Source organism: Salvelinus fontinalis, chromosome 1 (genome assembly GCF_029448725.1).
Source record: "Salvelinus fontinalis isolate EN_2023a chromosome 1, ASM2944872v1, whole genome shotgun sequence".
NCBI classification, from domain to species: Eukaryota; Metazoa; Chordata; class Actinopteri; order Salmoniformes; family Salmonidae; genus Salvelinus; species Salvelinus fontinalis.
Genome location: NC_074665.1, coordinates 12924480 through 12941975, shown reverse-complemented (window position 1 = coordinate 12941975; position 17496 = coordinate 12924480). Strand labels below are relative to the sequence as shown.

At 37.6% G+C, this 17496-nt stretch overlaps 1 protein-coding gene across 2 annotated transcripts in view; it reads right to left on the bottom strand.

Moving 5' to 3' along the window:
* Positions 1–17496, bottom strand: part of LOC129817125 (integrin beta-4-like) — a 63224-nt gene that overhangs the window by 22142 nt on the left and 23586 nt on the right. For both annotated transcript variants that reach the window (XM_055872097.1, XM_055872182.1), the window contains exons 11-12: positions 17308–17475; positions 17141–17217 (exon numbers count right to left, since the gene is read on the bottom strand). In XM_055872097.1, coding sequence (XP_055728072.1) covers positions 17141–17217; positions 17308–17475 — 245 coding nt within the window. The remainder of the gene's footprint in view (positions 1–17140; positions 17218–17307; positions 17476–17496) is intronic.

Sequence of the window (17496 nt, the reverse complement as noted above, 5' to 3'; positions counted from 1 at the left end):
TGTCTACCATACTAGTTGATGTATATATCTCCTCACCTGTTCTACCATACTAGTTGATGTATATATCTCCTCACCTGTCTACCATACTAGTTGATGTATATATCTCCTCACCTGTTCTACCATACTAGTTGATGTATATATCTCCTCACCTGTTCTACCATACTAGTTGATGTATATATCTCCTCACCTGTCTACCATACTAGTTGATGTATATATCTCCTCACCTGTCTACCATACTAGTTGATGTATATATCTCCTCACCTGTCTACCATACTAGTTGATGTATATATCTCCTCACCTGTCTACCATACTAGTTGATGTATATATCTCCTCACCTGTCTACCATACTAGTTGATGTATATATCTCTTCACCTGTCTACCATACTAGTTGATGTATATATCTCCTCACCTGTTCTACCATACTAGTTGATGTATATATCTCCTCACCTGTCTACCATACTAGTTGATGTATATATCTCCTCACCTGTCTACCATACTAGTTGATGTATATATCTCCTCACCTGTCTACCATACTAGTTGATGTATATATCTCCTCACCTGTCTACCATACTAGTTGATGTATATATCTCCTCACCTGTTCTACCATACTAGTTGATGTATATATCTCCTCACCTGTCTACCATACTAGTTGATGTATATATCTCCTCACCTGTCTACCATACTAGTTGATGTATATATCTCCTCACCTGTCTACCATACTAGTTGATGTATATATCTCCTCACCTGTCTACCATACTAGTTGATGTATATATCTCCTCACCTGTCTACCATACTAGTTGATGTATATATCTCCTCACCTGTCTACCATACTAGTTGATGTATATATCTCCTCACCTGTCTACCATACTAGTTGATGTATATATCTCCTCACCTGTCTACCATACTAGTTGATGTATATATCTCCTCACCTGTTCTACCATACTAGTTGATGTATATATCTCCTCACCTGTCTACCATACTAGTTGATGTATATATCTCCTCACCTGTCTACCATACTAGTTGATGTATATATCTCCTCACCTGTTCTACCATACTAGTTGATGTATATATCTCCTCACCTGTTCTACCATACTAGTTGATGTATATATCTCCTCACCTGTCTACCATACTAGTTGATGTATATATCTCCTCACCTGTTCTACCATACTAGTTGATGTATATATCTCCTCACCTGTCTACCATACTAGTTGATGTATATATCTCCTCACCTGTTCTACCATACTAGTTGATGTATATATCTCCTCACCTGTTCTACCATACTAGTTGATGTATATATCTCCTCACCTGTTCTACCATACTAGTTGATGTATATATCTCTTCACCTGTCTACCATACTAGTTGATGTATATATCTCCTCACCTGTCTACCATACTAGTTGATGTATATATCTCCTCACCTGTTCTACCATACTAGTTGATGTATATATCTCCTCACCTGTCTACCATACTAGTTGATGTATATATCTCCTCACCTGTCTACCATACTAGTTGATGTATATATCTCCTCACCTGTCTACCATACTAGTTGATGTATATATCTCCTCACCTGTCTACCATACTAGTTGATGTATATATCTCCTCACCTGTCTACCATACTAGTTGATGTATATATCTCCTCACCTGTCTACCATACTAGTTGATGTATATATCTCCTCACCTGTCTACCATACTAGTTGATGTATATATCTCCTCACCTGTTCTACCATACTAGTTGATCTATATATCTCTTCACCTGTCTACCATACTAGTTGATGTATATATCTCCTCACCTGTCTACCATACTAGTTGATGTATATATCTCCTCACCTGTTCTACCATACTAGTTGATGTATATATCTCTTCACCTGTCTACCATACTAGTTGATGTATATATCTCCTCACCTGTCTACCATACTAGTTGATGTATATATCTCCTCACCTGTCTACCATACTAGTTGATGTATATATCTCCTCACCTGTCTACCATACTAGTTGATGTATATATCTCCTCACCTGTCTACCATACTAGTTGATGTATATATCTCCTCACCTGTCTACCATACTAGTTGATGTATATATCTCCTCACCTGTCTACCATACTAGTTGATGTATATATCTCCTCACCTGTCTACCATACTAGTTGATGTATATATCTCCTCACCTGTCTACCATACTAGTTGATGTATATATCTCCTCACCTGTCTACCATACTAGTTGATGTATATATCTCCTCACCTGTCTACCATACTAGTTGATGTATATATCTCCTCACCTGTCTACCATACTAGTTGATGTATATATCTCCTCACCTGTTCTACCATACTAGTTGATGTATATATCTCTTCACCTGTCTACCATACTAGTTGATGTATATATCTCCTCACCTGTCTACCATACTAGTTGATGTATATATCTCCTCACCTGTCTACCATACTAGTTGATGTATATATCTCCTCACCTGTCTACCATACTAGTTGATGTATATATCTCCTCACCTGTCTACCATACTAGTTGATGTATATATCTCCTCACCTGTCTACCATACTAGTTGATGTATATATCTCCTCACCTGTTCTACCATACTAGTTGATGTATATATCTCTTCACCTGTCTACCATACTAGTTGATGTATATATCTCCTCACCTGTCTACCATACTAGTTGATGTATATATCTCCTCACCTGTCTACCATACTAGTTGATGTATATATCTCCTCACCTGTCTACCATACTAGTTGATGTATATATCTCCTCACCTGTCTACCATACTAGTTGATGTATATATCTCCTCACCTGTCTACCATACTAGTTGATGTATATATCTCCTCACCTGTCTACCATACTAGTTGATGTATATATCTCCTCACCTGTCTACCATACTAGTTGATGTATATATCTCTTCACCTGTCTACCATACTAGTTGATGTATATATCTCCTCACCTGTTCTACCATACTAGTTGATGTATATATCTCTTCACCTGTCTACCATACTAGTTGATGTATATATCTCCTCACCTGTTCTACCATACTAGTTGATGTATATATCTCTTCACCTGTCTACCATACTAGTTGATGTATATATCTCCTCACCTGTCTACCATACTAGTTGATGTATATATCTCCTCACCTGTCTACCATACTAGTTGATGTATATATCTCCTCACCTGTCTACCATACTAGTTGATGTATATATCTCCTCACCTGTCTACCATACTAGTTGATGTATATATCTCCTCACCTGTCTACCATACTAGTTGATGTATATATCTCCTCACCTGTCTACCATACTAGTTGATGTATATATCTCCTCACCTGTCTACCATACTAGTTGATGTATATATCTCCTCACCTGTCTACCATACTAGTTGATGTATATATCTCCTCACCTGTCTACCATACTAGTTGATGTATATATCTCCTCACCTGTCTACCATACTAGTTGATGTATATATCTCCTCACCTGTCTACCATACTAGTTGATGTATATATCTCCTCACCTGTCTACCATACTAGTTGATGTATATATCTCCTCACCTGTCTACCATACTAGTTGATGTATATATCTCCTCACCTGTCTACCATACTAGTTGATGTATATATCTCCTCACCTGTCTACCATACTAGTTGATGTATATATCTCCTCACCTGTCTACCATACTAGTTGATGTATATATCTCCTCACCTGTCTACCATACTAGTTGATGTATATATCTCCTCACCTGTCTACCATACTAGTTGATGTATATATCTCCTCACCTGTCTACCATACTAGTTGATGTATATATCTCCTCACCTGTCTACCATACTAGTTGATGTATATATCTCCTCACCTGTCTACCATACTAGTTGATGTATATATCTCCTCACCTGTCTACCATACTAGTTGATGTATATATCTCCTCACCTGTCTACCATACTAGTTGATGTATATATCTCCTCACCTGTCTACCATACTAGTTGATGTATATATCTCCTCACCTGTCTACCATACTAGTTGATGTATATATCTCCTCACCTGTCTACCATACTAGTTGATGTATATATCTCCTCACCTGTCTACCATACTAGTTGATGTATATATCTCCTCACCTGTCTACCATACTAGTTGATGTATATATCTCCTCACCTGTCTACCATACTAGTTGATGTATATATCTCCTCACCTGTTCTACCATACTAGTTGATGTATATATCTCTTCACCTGTCTACCATACTAGTTGATGTATATATCTCCTCACCTGTCTACCATACTAGTTGATGTATATATCTCCTCACCTGTCTACCATACTAGTTGATGTATATATCTCCTCACCTGTCTACCATACTAGTTGATGTATATATCTCCTCACCTGTCTACCATACTAGTTGATGTATATATCTCCTCACCTGTCTACCATACTAGTTGATGTATATATCTCCTCACCTGTCTACCATACTAGTTGATGTATATATCTCCTCACCTGTCTACCATACTAGTTGATGTATATATCTCCTCACCTGTCTACCATACTAGTTGATGTATATATCTCCTCACCTGTCTACCATACTAGTTGATGTATATATCTCCTCACCTGTCTACCATACTAGTTGATGTATATATCTCCTCACCTGTCTACCATACTAGTTGATGTATATATCTCCTCACCTGTCTACCATACTAGTTGATGTATATATCTCCTCACCTGTCTACCATACTAGTTGATGTATATATCTCCTCACCTGTCTACCATACTAGTTGATGTATATATCTCCTCACCTGTCTACCATACTAGTTGATGTATATATCTCCTCACCTGTCTACCATACTAGTTGATGTATATATCTCCTCACCTGTCTACCATACTAGTTGATGTATATATCTCCTCACCTGTTCTACCATACTAGTTGATGTATATATCTCCTCACCTGTCTACCATACTAGTTGATGTATATATCTCCTCACCTGTTCTACCATACTAGTTGATGTATATATCTCCTCACCTGTCTACCATACTAGTTGATGTATATATCTCCTCACCTGTTCTACCATACTAGTTGATGTATATATCTCCTCACCTGTCTACCATACTAGTTGATGTATATATCTCCTCACCTGTCTACCATACTAGTTGATGTATATATCTCCTCACCTGTCTACCATACTAGTTGATGTATATATCTCCTCACCTGTCTACCATACTAGTTGATGTATATATCTCCTCACCTGTCTACCATACTAGTTGATGTATATATCTCCTCACCTGTCTACCATACTAGTTGATGTATATATCTCCTCACCTGTCTACCATACTAGTTGATGTATATATCTCCTCACCTGTCTACCATACTAGTTGATGTATATATCTCCTCACCTGTTCTACCATACTAGTTGATGTATATATCTCCTCACCTGTCTACCATACTAGTTGATGTATATATCTCCTCACCTGTTCTACCATACTAGTTGATGTATATATCTCCTCACCTGTTCTACCATACTAGTTGATGTATATATCTCCTCACCTGTTCTACCATACTAGTTGATGTATATATCTCCTCACCTGTTCTACCATACTAGTTGATGTATATATCTCCTCACCTGTCTACCATACTAGTTGATGTATATATCTCCTCACCTGTTCTACCATACTAGTTGATGTATATATCTCCTCACCTGTCTACCATACTAGTTGATGTATATATCTCCTCACCTGTCTACCATACTAGTTGATGTATATATCTCCTCACCTGTTCTACCATACTAGTTGATGTATATATCTCTTCACCTGTCTACCATACTAGTTGATGTATATATCTCCTCACCTGTCTACCATACTAGTTGATGTATATATCTCCTCACCTGTTCTACCATACTAGTTGATGTATATATCTCCTCACCTGTCTACCATACTAGTTGATGTATATATCTCCTCACCTGTCTACCATACTAGTTGATGTATATATCTCCTCACCTGTTCTACCATACTAGTTGATGTATATATCTCCTCACCTGTCTACCATACTAGTTGATGTATATATCTCCTCACCTGTTCTACCATACTAGTTGATGTATATATCTCCTCACCTGTCTACCATACTAGTTGATGTATATATCTCCTCACCTGTCTACCATACTAGTTGATGTATATATCTCCTCACCTGTCTACCATACTAGTTGATGTATATATCTCCTCACCTGTCTACCATACTAGTTGATGTATATATCTCCTCACCTGTCTACCATACTAGTTGATGTATATATCTCCTCACCTGTCTACCATACTAGTTGATGTATATATCTCCTCACCTGTCTACCATACTAGTTGATGTATATATCTCCTCACCTGTCTACCATACTAGTTGATGTATATATCTCCTCACCTGTTCTACCATACTAGTTGATGTATATATCTCTTCACCTGTCTACCATACTAGTTGATGTATATATCTCCTCACCTGTCTACCATACTAGTTGATGTATATATCTCCTCACCTGTCTACCATACTAGTTGATGTATATATCTCCTCACCTGTCTACCATACTAGTTGATGTATATATCTCCTCACCTGTCTACCATACTAGTTGATGTATATATCTCCTCACCTGTCTACCATACTAGTTGATGTATATATCTCCTCACCTGTCTACCATACTAGTTGATGTATATATCTCCTCACCTGTCTACCATACTAGTTGATGTATATATCTCCTCACCTGTTCTACCATACTAGTTGATGTATATATCTCCTCACCTGTCTACCATACTAGTTGATGTATATATCTCCTCACCTGTCTACCATACTAGTTGATGTATATATCTCCTCACCTGTCTACCATACTAGTTGATGTATATATCTCCTCACCTGTCTACCATACTAGTTGATGTATATATCTCTTCACCTGTCTACCATACTAGTTGATGTATATATCTCCTCACCTGTTCTACCATACTAGTTGATGTATATATCTCCTCACCTGTCTACCATACTAGTTGATGTATATATCTCCTCACCTGTTCTACCATACTAGTTGATGTATATATCTCCTCACCTGTCTACCATACTAGTTGATGTATATATCTCCTCACCTGTCTACCATACTAGTTGATGTATATATCTCCTCACCTGTCTACCATACTAGTTGATGTATATATCTCCTCACCTGTCTACCATACTAGTTGATGTATATATCTCCTCACCTGTCTACCATACTAGTTGATGTATATATCTCCTCACCTGTCTACCATACTAGTTGATGTATATATCTCCTCACCTGTCTACCATACTAGTTGATGTATATATCTCCTCACCTGTCTACCATACTAGTTGATGTATATATCTCCTCACCTGTCTACCATACTAGTTGATGTATATATCTCCTCACCTGTTCTACCATACTAGTTGATGTATATATCTCCTCACCTGTTCTACCATACTAGTTGATGTATATATCTCCTCACCTGTTCTACCATACTAGTTGATGTATATATCTCCTCACCTGTTCTACCATACTAGTTGATGTATATATCTCCTCACCTGTTCTACCATACTAGTTGATGTATATATCTCCTCACCTGTTCTACCATACTAGTTGATGTATATATCTCCTCACCTGTTCTACCATACTAGTTGATGTATATATCTCCTCACCTGTCTACCATACTAGTTGATGTATATATCTCCTCACCTGTTCTACCATACTAGTTGATGTATATATCTCCTCACCTGTCTACCATACTAGTTGATGTATATATCTCCTCACCTGTCTACCATACTAGTTGATGTATATATCTCCTCACCTGTCTACCATACTAGTTGATGTATATATCTCCTCACCTGTCTACCATACTAGTTGATGTATATATCTCCTCACCTGTCTACCATACTAGTTGATGTATATATCTCCTCACCTGTCTACCATACTAGTTGATGTATATATCTCCTCACCTGTCTACCATACTAGTTGATGTATATATCTCCTCACCTGTCTACCATACTAGTTGATGTATATATCTCCTCACCTGTTCTACCATACTAGTTGATGTATATATCTCTTCACCTGTCTACCATACTAGTTGATGTATATATCTCCTCACCTGTCTACCATACTAGTTGATGTATATATCTCCTCACCTGTTCTACCATACTAGTTGATGTATATATCTCCTCACCTGTCTACCATACTAGTTGATGTATATATCTCCTCACCTGTTCTACCATACTAGTTGATGTATATATCTCCTCACCTGTCTACCATACTAGTTGATGTATATATCTCCTCACCTGTCTACCATACTAGTTGATGTATATATCTCCTCACCTGTCTACCATACTAGTTGATGTATATATCTCCTCACCTGTCTACCATACTAGTTGATGTATATATCTCCTCACCTGTCTACCATACTAGTTGATGTATATATCTCCTCACCTGTCTACCATACTAGTTGATGTATATATCTCCTCACCTGTCTACCATACTAGTTGATGTATATATCTCCTCACCTGTTCTACCATACTAGTTGATGTATATATCTCTTCACCTGTCTACCATACTAGTTGATGTATATATCTCCTCACCTGTCTACCATACTAGTTGATGTATATATCTCCTCACCTGTTCTACCATACTAGTTGATGTATATATCTCCTCACCTGTCTACCATACTAGTTGATGTATATATCTCCTCACCTGTCTACCATACTAGTTGATGTATATATCTCCTCACCTGTCTACCATACTAGTTGATGTATATATCTCCTCACCTGTCTACCATACTAGTTGATGTATATATCTCCTCACCTGTCTACCATACTAGTTGATGTATATATCTCCTCACCTGTCTACCATACTAGTTGATGTATATATCTCCTCACCTGTCTACCATACTAGTTGATGTATATATCTCCTCACCTGTTCTACCATACTAGTTGATGTATATATCTCCTCACCTGTCTACCATACTAGTTGATGTATATATCTCCTCACCTGTCTACCATACTAGTTGATGTATATATCTCCTCACCTGTCTACCATACTAGTTGATGTATATATCTCCTCACCTGTCTACCATACTAGTTGATGTATATATCTCCTCACCTGTCTACCATACTAGTTGATGTATATATCTCCTCACCTGTCTACCATACTAGTTGATGTATATATCTCCTCACCTGTCTACCATACTAGTTGATGTATATATCTCCTCACCTGTCTACCATACTAGTTGATGTATATATCTCCTCACCTGTCTACCATACTAGTTGATGTATATATCTCCTCACCTGTCTACCATACTAGTTGATGTATATATCTCCTCACCTGTCTACCATACTAGTTGATGTATATATCTCCTCACCTGTCTACCATACTAGTTGATGTATATATCTCCTCACCTGTCTACCATACTAGTTGATGTATATATCTCCTCACCTGTCTACCATACTAGTTGATGTATATATCTCCTCACCTGTCTACCATACTAGTTGATGTATATATCTCCTCACCTGTCTACCATACTAGTTGATGTATATATCTCCTCACCTGTTCTACCATACTAGTTGATGTATATATCTCCTCACCTGTTCTACCATACTAGTTGATGTATATATCTCCTCACCTGTCTACCATACTAGTTGATGTATATATCTCCTCACCTGTCTACCATACTAGTTGATGTATATATCTCCTCACCTGTCTACCATACTAGTTGATGTATATATCTCCTCACCTGTCTACCATACTAGTTGATGTATATATCTCCTCACCTGTCTACCATACTAGTTGATGTATATATCTCCTCACCTGTCTACCATACTAGTTGATGTATATATCTCCTCACCTGTCTACCATACTAGTTGATGTATATATCTCCTCACCTGTCTACCATACTAGTTGATGTATATATCTCCTCACCTGTCTACCATACTAGTTGATGTATATATCTCCTCACCTGTCTACCATACTAGTTGATGTATATATCTCCTCACCTGTTCTACCATACTAGTTGATGTATATATCTCCTCACCTGTTCTACCATACTAGTTGATGTATATATCTCCTCACCTGTTCTACCATACTAGTTGATGTATATATCTCCTCACCTGTTCTACCATACTAGTTGATGTATATATCTCCTCACCTGTCTACCATACTAGTTGATGTATATATCTCCTCACCTGTCTACCATACTAGTTGATGTATATATCTCCTCACCTGTTCTACCATACTAGTTGATCTATATATCTCTTCACCTGTCTACCATACTAGTTGATGTATATATCTCCTCACCTGTCTACCATACTAGTTGATGTATATATCTCCTCACCTGTTCTACCATACTAGTTGATGTATATATCTCCTCACCTGTTCTACCATACTAGTTGATGTATATATCTCCTCACCTGTCTACCATACTAGTTGATGTATATATCTCCTCACCTGTTCTACCATACTAGTTGATCTATATATCTCTTCACCTGTCTACCATACTAGTTGATGTATATATCTCCTCACCTGTCTACCATACTAGTTGATGTATATATCTCCTCACCTGTTCTACCATACTAGTTGATGTATATATCTCTTCACCTGTCTACCATACTAGTTGATGTATATATCTCCTCACCTGTCTACCATACTAGTTGATGTATATATCTCCTCACCTGTCTACCATACTAGTTGATGTATATATCTCCTCACCTGTCTACCATACTAGTTGATGTATATATCTCCTCACCTGTCTACCATACTAGTTGATGTATATATCTCCTCACCTGTCTACCATACTAGTTGATGTATATATCTCTTCACCTGTCTACCATACTAGTTGATGTATATATCTCCTCACCTGTTCTACCATACTAGTTGATGTATATATCTCTTCACCTGTCTACCATACTAGTTGATGTATATATCTCCTCACCTGTTCTACCATACTAGTTGATGTATATATCTCTTCACCTGTCTACCATACTAGTTGATGTATATATCTCCTCACCTGTCTACCATACTAGTTGATGTATATATCTCCTCACCTGTTCTACCATACTAGTTGATGTATATATCTCCTCACCTGTCTACCATACTAGTTGATGTATATATCTCCTCACCTGTCTACCATACTAGTTGATGTATATATCTCCTCACCTGTCTACCATACTAGTTGATGTATATATCTCCTCACCTGTCTACCATACTAGTTGATGTATATATCTCCTCACCTGTCTACCATACTAGTTGATGTATATATCTCCTCACCTGTCTACCATACTAGTTGATGTATATATCTCCTCACCTGTCTACCATACTAGTTGATGTATATATCTCCTCACCTGTCTACCATACTAGTTGATGTATATATCTCCTCACCTGTCTACCATACTAGTTGATGTATATATCTCCTCACCTGTCTACCATACTAGTTGATGTATATATCTCCTCACCTGTTCTACCATACTAGTTGATGTATATATCTCCTCACCTGTTCTACCATACTAGTTGATGTATATATCTCCTCACCTGTCTACCATACTAGTTGATGTATATATCTCCTCACCTGTCTACCATACTAGTTGATGTATATATCTCCTCACCTGTCTACCATACTAGTTGATGTATATATCTCCTCACCTGTTCTACCATACTAGTTGATGTATATATCTCCTCACCTGTTCTACCATACTAGTTGATGTATATATCTCCTCACCTGTCTACCATACTAGTTGATGTATATATCTCCTCACCTGTCTACCATACTAGTTGATGTATATATCTCCTCACCTGTCTACCATACTAGTTGATGTATATATCTCCTCACCTGTCTACCATACTAGTTGATGTATATATCTCCTCACCTGTTCTACCATACTAGTTGATGTATATATCTCCTCACCTGTCTACCATACTAGTTGATGTATATATCTCCTCACCTGTTCTACCATACTAGTTGATGTATATATCTCCTCACCTGTTCTACCATACTAGTTGATGTATATATCTCCTCACCTGTTCTACCATACTAGTTGATGTATATATCTCTTCACCTGTCTACCATACTAGTTGATGTATATATCTCCTCACCTGTTCTACCATACTAGTTGATGTATATATCTCCTCACCTGTTCTACCATACTAGTTGATGTATATATCTCCTCACCTGTCTACCATACTAGTTGATGTATATATCTCCTCACCTGTCTACCATACTAGTTGATGTATATATCTCCTCACCTGTCTACCATACTAGTTGATGTATATATCTCCTCACCTGTTCTACCATACTAGTTGATGTATATATCTCCTCACCTGTTCTACCATACTAGTTGATGTATATATCTCCTCACCTGTTCTACCATACTAGTTGATGTATATATCTCCTCACCTGTTCTACCATACTAGTTGATGTATATATCTCCTCACCTGTCTACCATACTAGTTGATGTATATATCTCCTCACCTGTTCTACCATACTAGTTGATGTATATATCTCCTCACCTGTCTACCATACTAGTTGATGTATATATCTCCTCACCTGTTCTACCATACTAGTTGATGTATATATCTCCTCACCTGTTCTACCATACTAGTTGATGTATATATCTCCTCACCTGTTCTACCATACTAGTTGATGTATATATCTCCTCACCTGTTCTACCATACTAGTTGATGTATATATCTCCTCACCTGTTCTACCATACTAGTTGATGTATATATCTCCTCACCTGTCTACCATACTAGTTGATGTATATATCTCCTCACCTGTTCTACCATACTAGTTGATGTATATATCTCCTCACCTGTTCTACCATACTAGTTGATGTATATATCTCCTCACCTGTTCTACCATACTAGTTGATGTATATATCTCCTCACCTGTTCTACCATACTAGTTGATGTATATATCTCCTCACCTGTTCTACCATACTAGTTGATGTATATATCTCCTCACCTGTTCTACCATACTAGTTGATGTATATATCTCCTCACCTGTTCTACCATACTAGTTGATGTATATATCTCCTCACCTGTTCTACCATACTAGTTGATGTATATATCTCCTCACCTGTTCTACCATACTAGTTGATGTATATATCTCCTCACCTGTTCTACCATACTAGTTGATGTATATATCTCCTCACCTGTTCTACCATACTAGTTGATGTATATATCTCCTCACCTGTTCTACCATACTAGTTGATGTATATATCTCCTCACCTGTTCTACCATACTAGTTGATGTATATATCTCCTCACCTGTTCTACCATACTAGTTGATGTATATATCTCCTCACCTGTTCTACCATACTAGTTGATGTATATATCTCCTCACCTGTTCTACCATACTAGTTGATGTATATATCTCCTCACCTGTTCTACCATACTAGTTGATGTATATATCTCCTCACCTGTTCTACCATACTAGTTGATGTATATATCTCCTCACCTGTTCTACCATACTAGTTGATGTATATATCTCCTCACCTGTTCTACCATACTAGTTGATGTATATATCTCCTCACCTGTTCTACCATACTAGTTGATGTATATATCTCCTCACCTGTTCTACCATACTAGTTGATGTATATATCTCCTCACCTGTTCTACCATACTAGTTGATGTATATATCTCCTCACCTGTTCTACCATACTAGTTGATGTATATATCTCCTCACCTGTTCTACCATACTAGTTGATGTATATATCTCCTCACCTGTCTACCATACTAGTTGATGTATATATCTCCTCACCTGTTCTACCATACTAGTTGATGTATATATCTCCTCACCTGTTCTACCATACTAGTTGATGTATATATCTCCTCACCTGTCTACCATACTAGTTGATGTATATATCTCCTCACCTGTCTACCATACTAGTTGATGTATATATCTCCTCACCTGTTCTACCATACTAGTTGATGTATATATCTCCTCACCTGTTCTACCATACTAGTTGATGTATATATCTCCTCACCTGTCTACCATACTAGTTGATGTATATATCTCCTCACCTGTTCTACCATACTAGTTGATGTATATATCTCCTCACCTGTTCTACCATACTAGTTGATGTATATATCTCCTCACCTGTTCTACCATACTAGTTGATGTATATATCTCCTCACCTGTTCTACCATACTAGTTGATGTATATATCTCCTCACCTGTTCTACCATACTAGTTGATGTATATATCTCCTCACCTGTTCTACCATACTAGTTGATGTATATATCTCCTCACCTGTTCTACCATACTAGTTGATGTATATATCTCCTCACCTGTTCTACCATACTAGTTGATGTATATATCTCCTCACCTGTCTACCATACTAGTTGATGTATATATCTCCTCACCTGTTCTACCATACTAGTTGATGTATATATCTCCTCACCTGTTCTACCATACTAGTTGATGTATATATCTCCTCACCTGTCTACCATACTAGTTGATGTATATATCTCCTCACCTGTCTACCATACTAGTTGATGTATATATCTCCTCACCTGTCTACCATACTAGTTGATGTATATATCTCCTCACCTGTCTACCATACTAGTTGATGTATATATCTCCTCACCTGTCTACCATACTAGTTGATGTATATATCTCCTCACCTGTCTACCATACTAGTTGATGTATATATCTCCTCACCTGTTCTACCATACTAGTTGATGTATATATCTCCTCACCTGTCTACCATACTAGTTGATGTATATATCTCCTCACCTGTTCTACCATACTAGTTGATGTATATATCTCCTCACCTGTCTACCATACTAGTTGATGTATATATCTCCTCACCTGTTCTACCATACTAGTTGATGTATATATCTCCTCACCTGTTCTACCATACTAGTTGATGTATATATCTCCTCACCTGTTCTACCATACTAGTTGATGTATATATCTCTTCACCTGTTCTACCATACTAGTTGATGTATATATCTCCTCACCTGTTCTACCATACTAGTTGATGTATATATCTCTTCACCTGTCTACCATACTAGTTGATGTATATATCTCCTCACCTGTTCTACCATACTAGTTGATGTATATATCTCCTCACCTGTTCTACCATACTAGTTGATGTATATATCTCCTCACCTGTTCTACCATACTAGTTGATGTATATATCTCCTCACCTGTCTACCATACTAGTTGATGTATATATCTCCTCACCTGTTCTACCATACTAGTTGATGTATATATCTCCTCACCTGTTCTACCATACTAGTTGATGTATATATCTCCTCACCTGTTCTACCATACTAGTTGATGTATATATCTCCTCACCTGTCTACCATACTAGTTGATGTATATATCTCCTCACCTGTTCTACCATACTAGTTGATGTATATATCTCCTCACCTGTTCTACCATACTAGTTGATGTATATATCTCCTCACCTGTTCTACCATACTAGTTGATGTATATATCTCCTCACCTGTTCTACCATACTAGTTGATGTATATATCTCCTCACCTGTTCTACCATACTAGTTGATGTATATATCTCCTCACCTGTTCTACCATACTAGTTGATGTATATATCTCCTCACCTGTCTACCATACTAGTTGATGTATATATCTCCTCACCTGTTCTACCATACTAGTTGATGTATATATCTCCTCACCTGTTCTACCATACTAGTTGATGTATATATCTCCTCACCTGTCTACCATACTAGTTGATGTATATATCTCCTCACCTGTTCTACCATACTAGTTGATGTATATATCTCCTCACCTGTTCTACCATACTAGTTGATGTATATATCTCCTCACCTGTTCTACCATACTAGTTGATGTATATATCTCCTCACCTGTTCTACCATACTAGTTGATGTATATATCTCCTCACCTGTCTACCATACTAGTTGATGTATATATCTCCTCACCTGTTCTACCATACTAGTTGATGTATATATCTCCTCACCTGTCTACCATACTAGTTGATGTATATATCTCCTCACCTGTTCTACCATACTAGTTGATGTATATATCTCCTCACCTGTCTACCATACTAGTTGATGTATATATCTCCTCACCTGTTCTACCATACTAGTTGATGTATATATCTCCTCACCTGTCTACCATACTAGTTGATGTATATATCTCCTCACCTGTTCTACCATACTAGTTGATGTATATATCTCCTCACCTGTCTACCATACTAGTTGATGTATATATCTCCTCACCTGTTCTACCATACTAGTTGATGTATATATCTCCTCACCTGTCTACCATACTAGTTGATGTATATATCTCCTCACCTGTCTACCATACTAGTTGATGTATATATCTCCTCACCTGTCTACCATACTAGTTGATGTATATATCTCCTCACCTGTCTACCATACTAGTTGATGTATATATCTCCTCACCTGTCTACCATACTAGTTGATGTATATATCTCCTCACCTGTTCTACCATACTAGTTGATGTATATATCTCCTCACCTGTTCTACCATACTAGTTGATGTATATATCTCCTCACCTGTTCTACCATACTAGTTGATGTATATATCTCCTCACCTGTCTACCATACTAGTTGATGTATATATCTCCTCACCTGTTCTACCATACTAGTTGATGTATATATCTCCTCACCTGTTCTACCATACTAGTTGATGTATATATCTCCTCACCTGTTCTACCATACTAGTTGATGTATATATCTCCTCACCTGTCTACCATACTAGTTGATGTATATATCTCCTCACCTGTTCTACCATACTAGTTGATGTATATATCTCCTCACCTGTCTACCATACTAGTTGATGTATATATCTCCTCACCTGTTCTACCATACTAGTTGATGTATATATCTCCTCACCTGTCTACCATACTAGTTGATGTATATATCTCCTCACCTGTCTACCATACTAGTTGATGTATATATCTCCTCACCTGTTCTACCATACTAGTTGATGTATATATCTCCTCACCTGTTCTACCATACTAGTTGATGTATATATCTCCTCACCTGTTCTACCATACTAGTTAATGTATGGTGAGCGTTCTGTGCATCACTCGATGGTGGGAGAGGCGAGTTTCCCTTCTTACTATGTAAAGCGCTTTGAGCACTGGAAAAACACTATAAATCCAATCCATGATTATTATTTTATATGTGAGACAAAGTAGCTTCAGTTGTGTTTGTCTCACCAGCCGTCGTTGCACTTGCACTTCCCACAGACCAGGTCTCCGTGGCCTGTACACCTCACTGCGTTTGGAAATGGATTCTGAGGGAAGCAGAGATAGAGAAGGAAAGACCGGGTTTAGACACGGTAGAGTGTTTATGTTTGTGTGTGTGTTTGTTTGTATCTTCTCACCTTCTCACAGTCGCAGGTTTTACAGAGCACTTCAGCGTTGATGTTTAGAGCTGTGCTGAAGGTGGTCGGTTTGACTCTCATCTTCCCCTTCTTGTCACCTTGCTCCAGACTACACACATGTTGCTCCCCAACCATCTCACTGGCCTTGACACGCACCTTAAACTTCCCCTGGAAAACACACAATGGGTT